The sequence below is a fragment of the Somniosus microcephalus genome, chromosome 9 (assembly GCF_052327205.1).
Source record: "Somniosus microcephalus isolate GS21.2 chromosome 9, FLI_Smic_1.0, whole genome shotgun sequence".
NCBI classification, from domain to species: domain Eukaryota; kingdom Metazoa; phylum Chordata; class Chondrichthyes; order Squaliformes; family Somniosidae; genus Somniosus; species Somniosus microcephalus.
In genome coordinates, this window is record NC_140995.1 from 73,513,194 (window position 1) to 73,527,773 (window position 14,580).

General features: G+C 45.0%; 1 protein-coding gene across 6 annotated transcripts in view; it reads right to left on the reverse strand.

Moving 5' to 3' along the window:
* The window catches only part of shprh (SNF2 histone linker PHD RING helicase), a 228,095-nt gene that overhangs the window by 63,464 nt on the left and 150,051 nt on the right, over window positions 1-14,580 (reverse strand). For all 6 annotated transcript variants that reach the window (XR_015079506.1, XR_015079507.1, XM_085996774.1 and 3 more), the window contains one exon: window positions 4,237-4,380. Coding sequence is in view for 4 of the 6 variants with exons in the window: in XM_085996774.1 (XP_085852900.1) it covers window positions 4,237-4,380 (144 nt within the window). In the remaining 2 variants the exon portion in view is untranslated. The remainder of the gene's footprint in view (window positions 1-4,236; window positions 4,381-14,580) is intronic.

Sequence of the window (14,580 nt, forward strand, 5' to 3'; positions counted from 1 at the left end):
TTATCCTGTTCTTCAGAATTCTTTCCAATAATTTTCCCACCACCGAGGTTAGGCTGACTGGCCTGTAATTACTTGGTCTATCCTTTTCTCCCTTTTTAAACAAGGGTACCACATTAGCAGTCCTCCAGTCCTCCGACACCACAGCTGAAGCCAGAGAGGATTGGAAAATGATGGTCAGGGCCTCTGCTATTTCCTCTTTTGCTTCGCTTAACAGCCTGGGATACATTTCATCCGGGCCTGGGGATTTATCCACTTTTAAAGCTGCTAAATCCCTTAATACTTCCTCTCTCACTATGTTTATTTCATCTAATATTTCACACTCCTCCTCCCTGATAGCAATGTCTGCTTCGCCCCTAGCCGGGCAAGTGGTGGAAGTGTCAGTAGGAGAGCATTTTGGCGACAGTGACCACAATTCGGTGAGATTTAAGGTGGTCATGGAAAAAGACAAAGACGGCCCGGAAATAAGGGTTCTAAATTGGGGGAAGGCCGATTTTAATATGATAAGGCAGGATCTGGCCAAATTGGACTGGGAGCAGCTACTTATAGGAAAATCTGCATCAAAACAGTGGGAGACTTTCAGAAGGGAAATAGAGAGAGTACAACGCCAACATGTTCCTGTAAAGGTCAAGGGTGGGACCAACAAGCAAAGGGAACCTTGGATGCATTAGAAATAAAAGGGGGGCTTTTGGCAGTTACAAAAGACTAAAGACGGAAGAAGCCCTAGAGGAGTATAAAAAATGCAGGGGCATACTTAAAAAAGAAATTAGGAGGGCGAGGAGGGGCCATGAAATAACACTGGCGAGCAAAATAAAGGAAAATCCTAAGATGTTTTATAAGTATATTAAGGGCAAGAGGATAACCAGGGAAAGGGTAGGGCCCATTAGGGACCAAAGTGGCAATCTGTGTGTAGAGCCAGATGATGTAGGCGGGGTTTTAAATGAATTTTTTGCATCTGTGTTCACTATGGAGAAAGACGATGCAGACATAGAAATCGGGCAAGGGGGCTGTGACATACTTGAACATATTAGCATCGTGAGGGAGGAGGTGCTAGCGGTTTTAGCAGGCCAAAAAGTGGATAAATCCCCAGGCCCAGACGAGATGTATCCCAGGCTGCTGTGGGAGGCAAAGGAGGAGATTGCAGGGGCTCTGACACAAATTTTCAGAACCTCTCTGGCCACAGGGGATGTACCAGAGGACTGGAGAACAGCTAACGTAGTACCATTATTCAAGAAGGGTAGCAGGGATAAACCAGGGAATTACAGGCCAGTGAGCCTAACATCTGTGGTAGGGAAATTATTGGAAAAAATTCTGAGGGACAAAATTAGTCTCCACTTGGAGAGGCAAGGATTAATCGGGGATAGTCAGCATGGCTTTGTCAAGGGTAAATCATGTCTGACAAATCTGATTGAATTTTTCGAGGGGATGACTAGGGGGGTGGATGAGGGAAATGCTGTGGATGTGGTTTACATGGACTTCAGTAAAGCTTTTGACAAAGTCCCGCATAGGAGACTGGTCAAGAAGGTAAGAGCCCATGGGATCCAGGGTGCCTTGGCGCGTTGGATCCTAAACTGGCTGAGTGGCAGGAGGCAGAGGGTGATGGTCGAAGGTTGCTTTTGTGACTGGAAGCCTGTGTCCAGTGGGGTACCTCAGGGATCGGTGCTGGGTCCCTTGTTGTTTGTGATCTACATAAATGATTTGGATGAGAATGTAAAAGGTATGATCAGTAAGTTCGCAGATGACACGAAAATTGGTGGGGTGGTAAATTGTGAGGAGGAAAGCCTCAGGCTACAGGACGATATAAACGGGTTGGTCAGATGGGCGGAAAAGTGGCAAATGGAATTTAACCCTGAAAAGTGCGAGGTGATGCATTTTGGACGGACAAATAAGGCAAGGGAATACACAATGAGTGGTAGGACCCTAGGAAGTACAGAGGGTCAGAGGGACCTTGGTGTACATGTACATAGATCCCTGAAGGCAGCGGAACAGGTAGATAAGGTGGTTAAAAAGGCATATGGGATACTTGCCTTCATTAGCCGAGGCATAGAATATAAGAGCAGGGAGGTTATGATGGAACTGTACAAAACGCTGGTGAGGCCACAGCTGGAGTACTGTGTGCAGTTCTGGTCGCCTCACTATAGGAAGGATGTGATTGCTTTGGAGAGGGTGCAGAGAAGATTCACCAGGATGTTACCTGGGATGGAGCGCCTCAGCTATGAAGAGAGGCTGGACAGGCTGGGGTTGTTTTCCTTGGAGCAAAGAAGGCTGAGGGGGGACCTGATTGAGGTGTACAAAATGATGAGGGGCATAGATAGGGTAGACAAAGAGGAACTTTTCCCCTTAGTAGGGGGGTCAATAACAAGGGGGCATAGATTCAGGGTAAGGGGCAGGAGATTTAGAGGGGATTTGAGGAGGAACTTTTTCACCCAGAGGGTGGTTGGAATGTGGAACTCAATGCCTGAAAGGGTGGTAGAGGCAGGAACCCTCACAACATTCAAGAAGCATTTGGATGAGCACTTGAAATGCCATTGCATACAAGGCTATGGACCAAATGCTGGAAAATGGGATTAGACTGGACAGGGATGGATGGGCGGCGCAGACACGATGGGCCGAAGGGCCTCTTTCTGTGCTGTAAAACTCTATGACTCTATGACTTTGTGAAAACAGACACAAAGTATTCATTAAGAACCCTACCGACGTCTCCCGCCTTCACACACAGATTACCCTCATGATCTCTAATAGGCTCTACCCTTTCTTTAGTTATCCTCTTACTCTTAATAAAACATCTTTGGGTTTCCCTTGATTTTACTTGCCAAGAATTTTTCATGCTCTCTTTGCTTTCTGAATATCCTTTTTAATTGCACCCCTGCACTTTCTGTACTCCTCTAAAGATTCTGCAGTATTTAGCCCTCAGTATCTGTCATACGCCTCCCTTTTTTCTTTATCCTACCCTGTATGTCTCTAGACATCCAGGGGGCTCTAGATTTGTTAGTCCCACCTTTTTTCTTTAAGGGCATATATCTGGTCTGAACCCTCTGGATTTCCTCCTTGAATGCCTCCCATTGCTCTGACACGGACTTATCTTCAAGTAGCTGTTTCCAGTCCACTATGGCTAAATCTCCTCTGAGCTTAGCAAAATTTGCTTTTCCCCAATTTAGAATTTTTATTCCTGGTGACAGGAGTTTTATGGTGACAGGAGCATTATACAATGGCCTAGACTTCCCTGTTCCTGCACCTGGCTATATTGGGTGCAGCAAATAAAGGAAACTCTGTGTTCAAATCCTTCCATGGCCTCACCCTGCCCTATTTGTGGAACGTCCTCCATCCCTACAACCTACCGAGAACTCTCCAATTCTGGCCTCTGTGCATCCCCAAATTCCTTTGCACCACCACTGGCGGTGTGCCTTCAGCCATCTAGGCCCTGAGCTCTGGAATTCCCTCCCTAAACCTCTGGAAATCCCAAACAGGCTAAAAGGTTTCAAAACAAATAACTCACCAGAAGAAAATGGTACTTACCCCATAGTGCAGAGAGACACTAGGGAGAAGGCACTGAATCAATATGAGAGAGGTACTGAGGAGGTATCACCAGTATGGAAAAGGTAAACCGAGATTTTCTGGTTGCCTTCAGTTAGTGGGCAGGAGATGCTCCCATAATCCTAGCAGAATTAACAGCCTTAGGGGCATTGGCGTCAGAAGAGGGCTAGGGGTGTGACGAAGCAGGTCTCAGCTGGGTGGGGGAAGGGTGGGAGAGGGGCAGCTACAGTGTCAGGGTTCCACGAGCCTTTGTGCTGACAGAAAACGAGCAACAATCTTTGAAGAAAATGTTCCATTTTGTCCTTGGGGCCTGTGCAGGACAGCAGTCTGTTGGCACTTACACGAGTCGCACTAGCAGCAGAAATTGCTTCATCCCCTTCTGCCAACCAATGAATCATTGATTGCTTGTTAAGCGTTTTGGGACCCAATAAATACATATTACATAGAATTTACAGCACAGAAACAGGCCATTCAGCCTAACAGGTCCATACCAACGTTTATGCTCCACACAAGCCTCCTTTCACCCCTCTTCATCTCACCCGATCAGCAGGTCCTTCTATTCCTTTCTCCCTCATGTACTTATCTGTATTATTATTATGTACTTATCATACAAATTCAAGTTCTTCCTTTCCTTTTCACGTTCAGTCCCTAGCATGGTCTGAATCTGCATATATAAACATGGCTGTAACATGTCCAGCTTCGTACCTCGTGCGGCTCAATGATGTGAAGAACAGGAGGACTTGATTTGGGCTCGTTTGGAAGGCGCACTTGAAAGCGCTCGGTTGCCATGGCTAACTCATCGATAGCAGAAACACGATCGCGCAGCGTCATCCAATATTCATGGAGCAACTACAGGCACAACAGAAGAACAAGTGCTTAGGGAACTGTTTTAAGGATGCATTTGCCTGATTTCAGTTGAAGTACATCAATTACCGGGATCATCTCTCTCTATATATTATACATACGCACGCATATATATTTGTCTTATTTAACACTCGAGCACACACATACAAACCTGTATTACAGAATCATAGAATTTTACAGCACAGAAAGAGGCCTTTCAGCCCATCATGTGTATACAGGCTCTCTTAAATCAATGTATGTCAGTCTATCTTTCTATCTAAAGAACTATACACTTAGTTTTACCCTGTTCTTTCTCCATATCCTTCAAATTTTTTCTTTCTAATATTTATATCCACTTCCCTATTATGGATTCTGCTTCTACCATCATTTCTGGTAATAGCATTCCATATCCTAACATTAAAAAAATCTCCTAACCTTTTCTTTTGATGACAATTATGTCCTCTAGTTACTGACTCACCAACCAGTTATTTACGTTATCAAAACCACTCAGATTTTTGCACAGCTCTATTAGATCTCCTAACATTTCCTTTCTTCCAGTAAAATGAGCCCGTTTCTTTAGTCTCTCCTCATAACTAAACTCTATCACCCCGGTATCATCTTAGTGAATCGCTTCTGCACCCTCTCCATGGTCTTGGCATCTGTCCTAAAGTCAGGCGCATAAAACTAGACAATATTTTAATTGGACCCTAGCCAATTATTTATATCGCTCTACTTTTGTACTCTATGCCACATGCTTTTTTAATATGGCTTTATTCAACTTGTCCTCCCACTTTTAAAGATTATAATAACTGCTTTGAACTTGGGGGAGGGAGCATAATAGCAAAGTTCATAGAGAGTGGTTAACTGTGAACAACTTCAAGAGGACATATAGGTTAGTAAAAGGCACTTTAAAAATGCAAAACTTGCATTTCACAACATTAGGACATCCCAAAGCGCTTTACAGCCAATGAAGCATTTTCAAAAATCATTTTGAGGAACGTTATTGGTTGCACTCCTCATGAGTTGTTTATTGGTAGCTGCTTGCTGCTCATTCATCGGTTACATTCCTACCTGTTCAGTTAATTGTGGTATTTTTTGATGCGAATATGAGATACTAGAGCCAATCAAACATGTGTGATTGATAATGTGACCTACACTTTGCAGTTGCATCGCTCTGAAGTGGCAGACAGGTGCTGAACACAAGACATTTAATAAATGTTAAAAGTCTTGTGCTCAGCACCCATCTCTTCCACTTCAGCCATGGCTCAGTGGGTAGCGCACTCGCCTCTGAGTCAGAAGGTTGTTTGTTCAAGTCCCACTCCAGAGACTTAAACACAAAAATCTAGGCTGACATAAGAACATAAGGAGCAGGAGTAGGCCATACGGGCCCTCGAGCCTGCTCCGCCATTCAATAAAATCATGGCTGATCTTCAACCTCAACTCCACTTTCCTGGCCGATCCCGATATCCCTCGATTCCCCTAAAGTCCAAGAATCAATCTATCTCAGCCTTGAATATACTCAACAACTACCCCTTTGGGGTAGAGAATTCCAAAGATTCACAACCCTCTGAGTGAAGAAATTCCTCCTCATCTCAGTCTTAAAAGGCCAACCCCTTATTCTGAGACTATACCCCTAGTTCTAGACTCTCCAGCCAGGGGAAACAATCTCTCAGCATCTACCCTGTCAATCCCCCTCAGAATCTTCTATCTTTCAATTAGATCACCTCTCATCCCTCTAAACTCCACAGAGTATAGGCTCAATCTCTCCTCATAGAACAACCCTCTCATCCCAGGAATCAATCTAGTGAACCTTTGTTGCACCGCCTCTAAGGCAGGTATATTCTTCCTTAAATAAGGAGACCAAAACTATGCAGTGCTCCAGGTGTGGTCTCACCAAAGCCTTGTACAATTGTAGTAAGACTTCCTTACTCTTGTACTCCAAACCCCTTGCAATAAAGACCAATATGCCATTTGCCTTCCTAATTGCTTGCTGTACCTGCATGCTAATTTTCTGTGTTTCCTGTATGAGGACACATAAATCTCTCTGAACACCAACATTTAATAGTTTCTCACCATTTAAAAAATATTCTGTTTTTCTATTCTTCCTACCAAAGTGAATAACCTCACATTTCCCCACATTATACTCCATCTGCCACCTTATTGCCCACTCACTTAACCTGTCTATATCCTTTAACCTGCCTAGCTCCTCACAGCTTACATTCCCACCTACCTTTGTATCATTAGCGAACTTGGATACATTACACTCAGTCCCTTCATCCAAGTCATTAATATAGATTTTAAATAGCTGAGACCCAAGCACTGATCCTTGCAGCACCCCACTAGTTAAAGCCTGCCAATCTGAAAATGACCCGTTTATCCCTACTCTCTTTTTCTGTCCATTAACCAATCCTCAATACCTTATCCCCATGAGCAACAACCTTTTATGTGGCACCTTATCAAATGCCTTTTGGAAATCCAAATATACTACATCCACTGGTTCCCCTTTATCAACCCTGCTAGTTACATCCTCAAAAAACTCAATAAATTTGTCAAACAAGATTTCCCTTTCATAAAACCATGTTGACTCTGCCTAATCATATGATTTTCTAAGTGAACTGTTACCACTTCTTTAATAATGGATTCCAGCAATTTCCCAACGGCTGATGTCAGGCTAACTGGCCTGCATTTCCCGGTTTTCTCTCTCCCTCCTTTCTTGAATAGCGGGGTTACATTTGCTACCTTCCACTCCAGTGCAGTACTGAGGGAGTGATACACTGTCAGGTGCCATCTTCAGATGAACATAAAAGATCCCATGGCACTATTTGAAGAAGAGCAGGGGAGTTCTTGGTGTCCTGGCCAACATTTATCCCTTACCCACCACAAAATTTTTTTACTTACAAGTTAATGCTATTTTACAGCCTAAACCTAAATAATAGTATAAAAAAATGATAAACTACAACTTTTGCCAAATATAATTGACGTAAGAAAACTACTAGGCACTTGGTCTAAGTGGTAAACAAAGCTTTAATCAACTGCTTTACAACATGGAGGACTAGTTCCTGTTAAGAATGTCCTGAGCAAGCTAGGCCCATGCCCGAGTATTTATACTCTCCCTGGACAGCGCCACCCGTAGGCCGCTCAGTATTATTTCATAAGTCTTTCTTTCATGAATGACTGATTCATGTCAAAAATCATTTTCCTTGAGGTAGCTTGAGATATACGACTCCTTTCAACAAATCCTATCAAATTAACTATTAATCAAATTACTTAGATACAGCGAAGCCTGTAAATTAGGGACACCTAAGGGACTTGCATCAGGTATCCTTTTTTTGCAGGTGTCCTTATTTTCAAAATGGTCACTGGATGAGCTAAATATCCCTGGATTGGCTGTATGTCCTGCAGCGTTCCTTTTTTTCTTCATCTTCACCTGGGATTGTGCCCAATGCTGGAGCCCTGCCAGCAGGATATGATTTCAGTTCTATTTTCTGTTCGCTGGGTTCTCCAGTTCTTTGCCATCCTGGGGTCCTTTTCCACTGAGGAAAGGACGTCCTGATTCTGGTATCTGCTACATTGGCAGCCTGCACTGTTGTGCGAGAAGTTCCAAGAACCAGGAGGCCACCAGGCAAAGAGAGGAAACCGAGAAATTACAGCACAGGGGGGAGGCCTTCAGCTCCCAGTGCTAGCGCTCTCTCCTGTAACCACCAGATCTTTTTATATTCCCCCTTTCCAGAGACTTATCCCCTTCCCTTTCATTGTACATATTAGTCTCTACCTTAATAGCCACATGTGGTGAAGGATCCGGCAGTCTAATAGCCCTCAGTTGAAGTAACTTCCTCCTCCCTTCACCCTTGGTTCTTCCACTTTACTGGCTGCTCCTCTCTCAGGGCTGCTCCCAGTCCATGTTGTTGCTGCTGCTCCTGACTATGCAGAGAATGATGGTGCGCCTTTGAGCCCCAAGGTCCCGACTCCTAGTCTCCTTCCCATCGCTTTCTCCTTCGCTCCGAGACCCCATTCCCCAGTCTTCATCTCTCCCAAGCCCCCATTCCCCAGTCTCTATCACTTCCTGCCCACGATTTTTGAGACCCCCCCCCCAACAGAATGCTGAGAACACTACCCGCCCTCCCATTCCCCAATTGATGAATCTCCAGCCCCCTCCTGACTATGCTCCACACAATCACGGCTCTCTGTGATGGTAGTCGGATGACGTCACAGGGCATGGGGGGAGGGCGCACTGCGGCGGGAAATTTAATACAATAATCGCCACGTAAATAACCTAGAGGCAGCACCCTGAAGACCCATGCTCCATGCAGTTCTTGGCTTTAGTGGAATGTGGAGCTCTTTACCATAGCAACAAGGAAACCACTGTATCCCTGGTACAGAGCTGTGCAAGCATTCAATCCCAGAAAGAGCGTGGTTTTTCTGCCGCTATGCATGCTGGATAAAGAGATCCCCATTCCACAAATGCTATATTTTTTCATGTGTTGCCACCTTGCACTTACATGTGTGTTCGGGGTTTTCAGTTGCAAACGGATTTGGTGGCTTGTACAACAACAACAACAACTTGTATTTATATAGCGCCTTTAACGTAGTAAAACGTCCCAAGGCGCGTCACAGGAGTGTTATAAGACGAAAAATTTGACACCAAGCCACATAAGGAGACATTCGGGCAGGTGACCAAAACCTTGGTCAAAGACGTAGGTTTTAAGGAGCGTCTTAAAGGAGGAAAGAAAGATAGAGAAGCGGAGAGGTTTAGGCAGGGAATTCCTGATCATAGGGCCTAGGCAACAGAAGGCACAGCCACCAATGTTTGAGCGATTATAATCAGGGATGCTGAAGAGGGCAAAATTAGAGGAGCGCAGATATCTCGGGGGTTTGTCGAGCTGAACATAAGAACATAAGAAATAGGAGCAGGAGTAGGCCATTTGGCCCTTCTACCTCATTTCCACTTTCCTGCACAATCCCCATATCCATTGATACCCTTAATATTCAAAAATCTATCGATCTCTGTCTTGAATATACTCAACAACTGAGCCTCCACAGCCCTCTGGGGTAGAGAATTCCAAAGATTCACCACCTTCTGAGTGAAAAAATTTCTCCTCATCTGAGTCCTAAATGACCGACCCCTTATTCTGAGACTGTGACCCCTGGTTCTCGACTCCCCAGCCAGGGGAAACATCCTCCCTGCATCTACCCTGTCAAGCCCTGTAAGATTTTTGTATGTTTCAATTAGAATACCTCTCATTCTTCTATAGGCCTAGTCTACTCAATCTCTCCTCATAGGACAATCCCCCCATCCCAGGAACCAGTCTGGTGAACCTTCGTTGCACTCTCTCTATGGCAAGTATATTCTTCCTTAGGTAAGGAGACTAAAACTCAGTGATTCGTGTACAAGGACACCCAGATCCTTCTGAACACCAACATTTCCTAATCTCTCACCATTTAAAAAATACTCTGCTTTTCTATTTTTCCTACCAAAGTAGATAACTTCACATTTCTCCACATTATATTCCATTTGCCATGTTCTTGCCCACTCACTTAGCCTGTCTATATCCCCTTGAAGCATCCTTGCATCCTCCTCACAAATTACATTCCCACCTAGCTTTGTATCATCAGCAAACTTGGATATATTACATTTGGTCCTCTCATCCAAATCATTGATGTAGATTGTGAATAGCTGAGGCCGAAGCACTGATCCTTGCGGTACCCCACTAGTTACAACCTACCAACCCGAAAATGACCCGTTTATTCCTGCTCTCTGTTTTCTGTCCGTTAGCCAATCCTCAATCCATGCTAGTATATTGCCCCCAATCCCATGAGCCCTAATTTTGTTTAATAATCTCCTGTGTGGCACCTTATCGAATGCCTTCTGAAGATCCAAATACACCACATCCACTGGGTTCCCCCTTATCTATTCTGCTAGTTACGACCTCAAAAAACTCTAACAGATTTGTCAAACACGATTTCCCTTTCATAAATCTGTGTTGGCTCTGCCCAATCCTATTATTATTTTCTAAGTGCCCTGTTACCACATCCTTAATGATAGATTCTAGCATTTTCCCTACTACTGATGTCAGGCTAACTGGTTTGTAGCTCCCCGTTTTTTCTCCCTCCTTTCTTAAATAGCGGGAACCGTTCTAGAATCTATGGAATTTTGGAAAATGACAACCAATGCATCCACTATCTCAATAGCCACCTCTTTCAACACCCTAGGATGTAGGCCATCAGGTCCAGGGGATTTATCGGCTTTGAGTCCCATTAATTTCTCCAGTACTATTTTTTTACTAATACTAATTTCTTTCAGTTCCTCATTCTCACTTGACCCTTGGCTCTCCACTATTTCCGGGAAGTTTTTTGCGTCTTCTTCAGTGAAGACAGACACAAAGGGCAGGATTTTCATTGGGCCGTGGAGGCGGGATCGGAGGCATGTGGGGGGTTAAAATCCCGAAATCAGGGGGCACGAACCCATCCCATACCCAACCCATGCCAGTTTCAAAGGAGGCGGGTACCCGACCCGCACTGGGACCCGCCTCCCCGAGGCAGGAAGGGGATTAGTGCCTGTTAACAGGTAGTTAACAGGCAGTTTTTAGCCTAATCCCTATTTTTAATGTTGAAGTGTGGGATTCCTGACGGCTCCAAACCACGCCAAGTTAGAGGAGGTGGACCGTCGGGATGAAGGGCTTGGAGGGGTCGAGATGTCCGGTGTTCAGGTGAGTGATGGGTGCATGAGTGCAAAGGTTTGGTATGTGTAAAGTGTTTAAATAAGTTTTACATAGCTTTACTTACCTTTACAGCATTTCTTCCTTCAGGTCTCGGGAGTCCCTCATCTCACCGGCACAGGAAGCAGAGTGGCTGCGAACTGTCAAAAGTTCCAGCATTCAGCTTTCTGTTCCGGGGAAATCTCTAAAGCAGCCTGAGAGGAAGGAATTAACCTGGGGTACAGGTTGTCAGTGTTTGACAGCTTCAAACAGCTGTGAAACGCTGATATTTCATCTGTCAAAAGGTCTTGACAGATGAAATATCAATCTGTGACGTCACCTGTTGCCGGGTGGCCCTTAATTGGCCTGCTGAGCCCGCTGGGTGGGCTCAACAAGGTCAATCAAGTCAAAATTGCGTGGGTTGGCTAGAACTCGATGGAGGTGGGACTACAACCCCGAAAGTTGTAGTCCCGCCTCCTATATGAAAATCCAGCCCAAAGTATTTGTTTAATTTTTCTGCCATTTCCTTATTCCCCATTACAATTTCTCCTGTCTCAGCCTGTAAGGGATACATATCTACTTTTGCTAATCTTTTCCTTTTTACATACCTATAGAAGCTTTTATAGTCTGTTTTTATGTCTCTCGCTAGTTTATTCTCATATTCTATTTTCCCTTTGTTAATCAATTTCTTGGTCCTTTGCTGAATTCTAAAATCCTCCCAATCCACAGGCTTACTACTCTTTTTGGCAACATTATAAGTCTCTTCCTTTGATCTAATGCTATCTTTAACTTCTCTTGTTAGCCATGGTTGGACCACTTTTCCTGTGGGGTTTTTGTGCCTTCGAGGAATGTATAATTGTTGTAAATTATGTATTAATTCTTTAAATGCTAGCCATTGCTTGTCTACCGTCATACCCTTTAATGTAGTTTCCCAATCTACCTTAGCCAACTCGCCCCTCATACCTTCGTAGTTTGCTTTGTTTAGATTTAAGACCGTAGTTTCGGATGTAACGAAATCACTTTCAAACTCATTATAAAATTCTATCATATTATGGTCACTCTTCCCTAAAGGCCCCTTTACAGTACTACAAGGTTGTTAATTAACCCTTTCTCATTGCACAATACTAGATCTAAAATAGCCTGTTCCCTAGTTGGTTCCTCAACATACTGATCTAGAAAACTATCTTGCATACATTCCATGAATTCGTCCTCCACACTATTACTGCAAATTTGGTTTGCCCAGTCTATATGTAGATTAAAGTCCCCTTGTTACATGCACTTCTAATTTCCTGATTTATACTCTGCCCTACATTACAAATACTATTTGGGGGCCTATAAACAACTCCCACCAATGTTTTCTGAAGAAGATTACAGAGATAGGGAGGGGGCGAGGCCATGGAGGGATTTGAAAACAAGAATGTGAATTTTGAAATCGAGGTGTTGCTTAACCGGGAGCCAATGTAGGTCAGCGAGCACAGGGGTGATGGGTGAACGGGACTTGGTGTGAGTTAGGACACAGGCAGCCGAGTTTTGGATGAGCTCAAGTTTACGTAAGGTAGAATGTCGGAGGCCAGCCAGGAGTGCATTGGAATAGTCAAGTCTGGATGAGGGTTTCAGCAGCGGATGAGTTGAGGCAAGGGCGGAGATGGGAGATGTTATGGAGGTAGAAATAGGCGGATAAGTGGGCGGATGCTCATTTCAGGGTCAAATATGACACCAAGGTTGCAAAGTGTGGTTCAGCCTGACAGATGTTAGGGAGAGGGATAGAGTCAGTAGCTAGGGAACGGAGTTCGTGGCGGGGACTGAAAACAATGGCTTCAGTCTTCCCAATATTTAATTGGAGAAAATTTCTGCTCATCCAGAACTGGATGTCGGACAAGCAGTCTGACAATTTAGAGACCGTGGATGGGTCGAGAGAAGTGGAGGTCAGGTAGAGCTGGGTGTCGTCAGCGTACATGTGGAAACTGACGCTGTGTTTTCGGATGATGTCGCCAAGGGGCAACATGTAGATGAGAAATAGGAGGGGGGCCAAGGATAGCTCCTTGGGGGACACCAGGGGTAACGATACGGGAGCAGGAAGAGAAGCCGTTGCAGGTGATTCTCTGGCTACGATTAGATAGATAAGAATGGAATCAGGCGAGTGCAGTCCCACCCAGCTGTAGGACGGTGGAGTGGCATTGGAGAATGATGGAGTGGTCAACCATGTCAAAGGCTGCAGACAAGTCAAGAAGGACGAGGAGGGCTAGTTTACCTTTGTCACCGTCACAAAGGATGTCATTTGTGACTTTGATGAGAGCCATTTTGATACTGTGGCAAGGGCGGAAACCTGTTTGGAGGGATTCAAACATGGAGTTGTGGGAAAGATGGGCACAGATTTGGGAGGCGACAACACATTGAAGGACTTTGGAGAGGAAAGGGAGGTTGGAGATGGGGCGGTAAATTGCAAGGACGGAGGGGTTTTTGAGAGGAGTGATGACGGCTTTTGAGAGGAGTGATGGCGGCAGATTTGAGGAAGAGGGGGGCAGTATCTGAGGGGAGAGAACTGTTAACAATGTCAGCTAATATGGGAGCCAGGAAAGGAAGTTGGGCAGTCAGCAGTTTGGTGGGAATAGGGTCGAGGGAGCAGGAGGTGGGTCTCCTGGACAAGATGAGCACGGAGAGGTCACGAGGGGAGATCGGAGAGAAATTGGAGAAAGATGCGAGTTCAGGGCTAGGGCAGGGGGGGAACCTTAGAGGAAGTTTGGCCCGGTAGGCTAGGGGAAGAAAGAGAAGTGGCACAGGCAGCTGAACAGATGGTCTCAATCTTAGAGACAAAGAAGTCTATGAACTCCTCACACTTGTTGTCGGAGGTGAGGGTGGAGGACACAGGGGAGAGGGGTTTAAGAAGACGGTTAGCAGTGGAGAATAGAAGCTGGGTTTATCTTTGCATTCCAGAATGATTCTGGAATAGTGAGCAATTTTGGCAGACGAGAGCAGGACCCGATAGTGCTTTATGTGGTCCAGCTAGGTCTGGCAGTGAATGATTAAACCAGTTGTCCGCTATATCCGTTCAAGTCTGCGTCTCTTGGACTTAAGGGAGCGAAGATAAGGGCCGTAACAGGGGGAACGGCCAGTGTGAGAGAGAGTAATTGTTTTAATTGGGACTAGGGCATCAAAGGTGATGGTGGTGAGATCAGTAGCTGCAGAAATGTCATGGTGAATGGAGGGCCAAAGGCTGGACAGTTGGAATTTCATAAGTGCAGTTATAAGAGAGTTGGGAGAGAGTTTTTTCCAGGGGCAGCAGGAAGCAGGTTTGGTTGGGGGTGGGGGGAGGAAAGGGGGATGTGGGTGGAGAGCGATACGAGGAAGTGGTCAGGGATTGACATGCTGGGAGTAGCTGGTAATTTGCAAGTGTCCGTGTTTTCAAAGTGCGGCTTATATCTACCACAATGTAAGTTATTTGGGACTGTCAGTAAGTGTCTGTTTTTTGGAGTGTCTGTTTGTACAGGTTTCACTGTATTTATATTTGAAG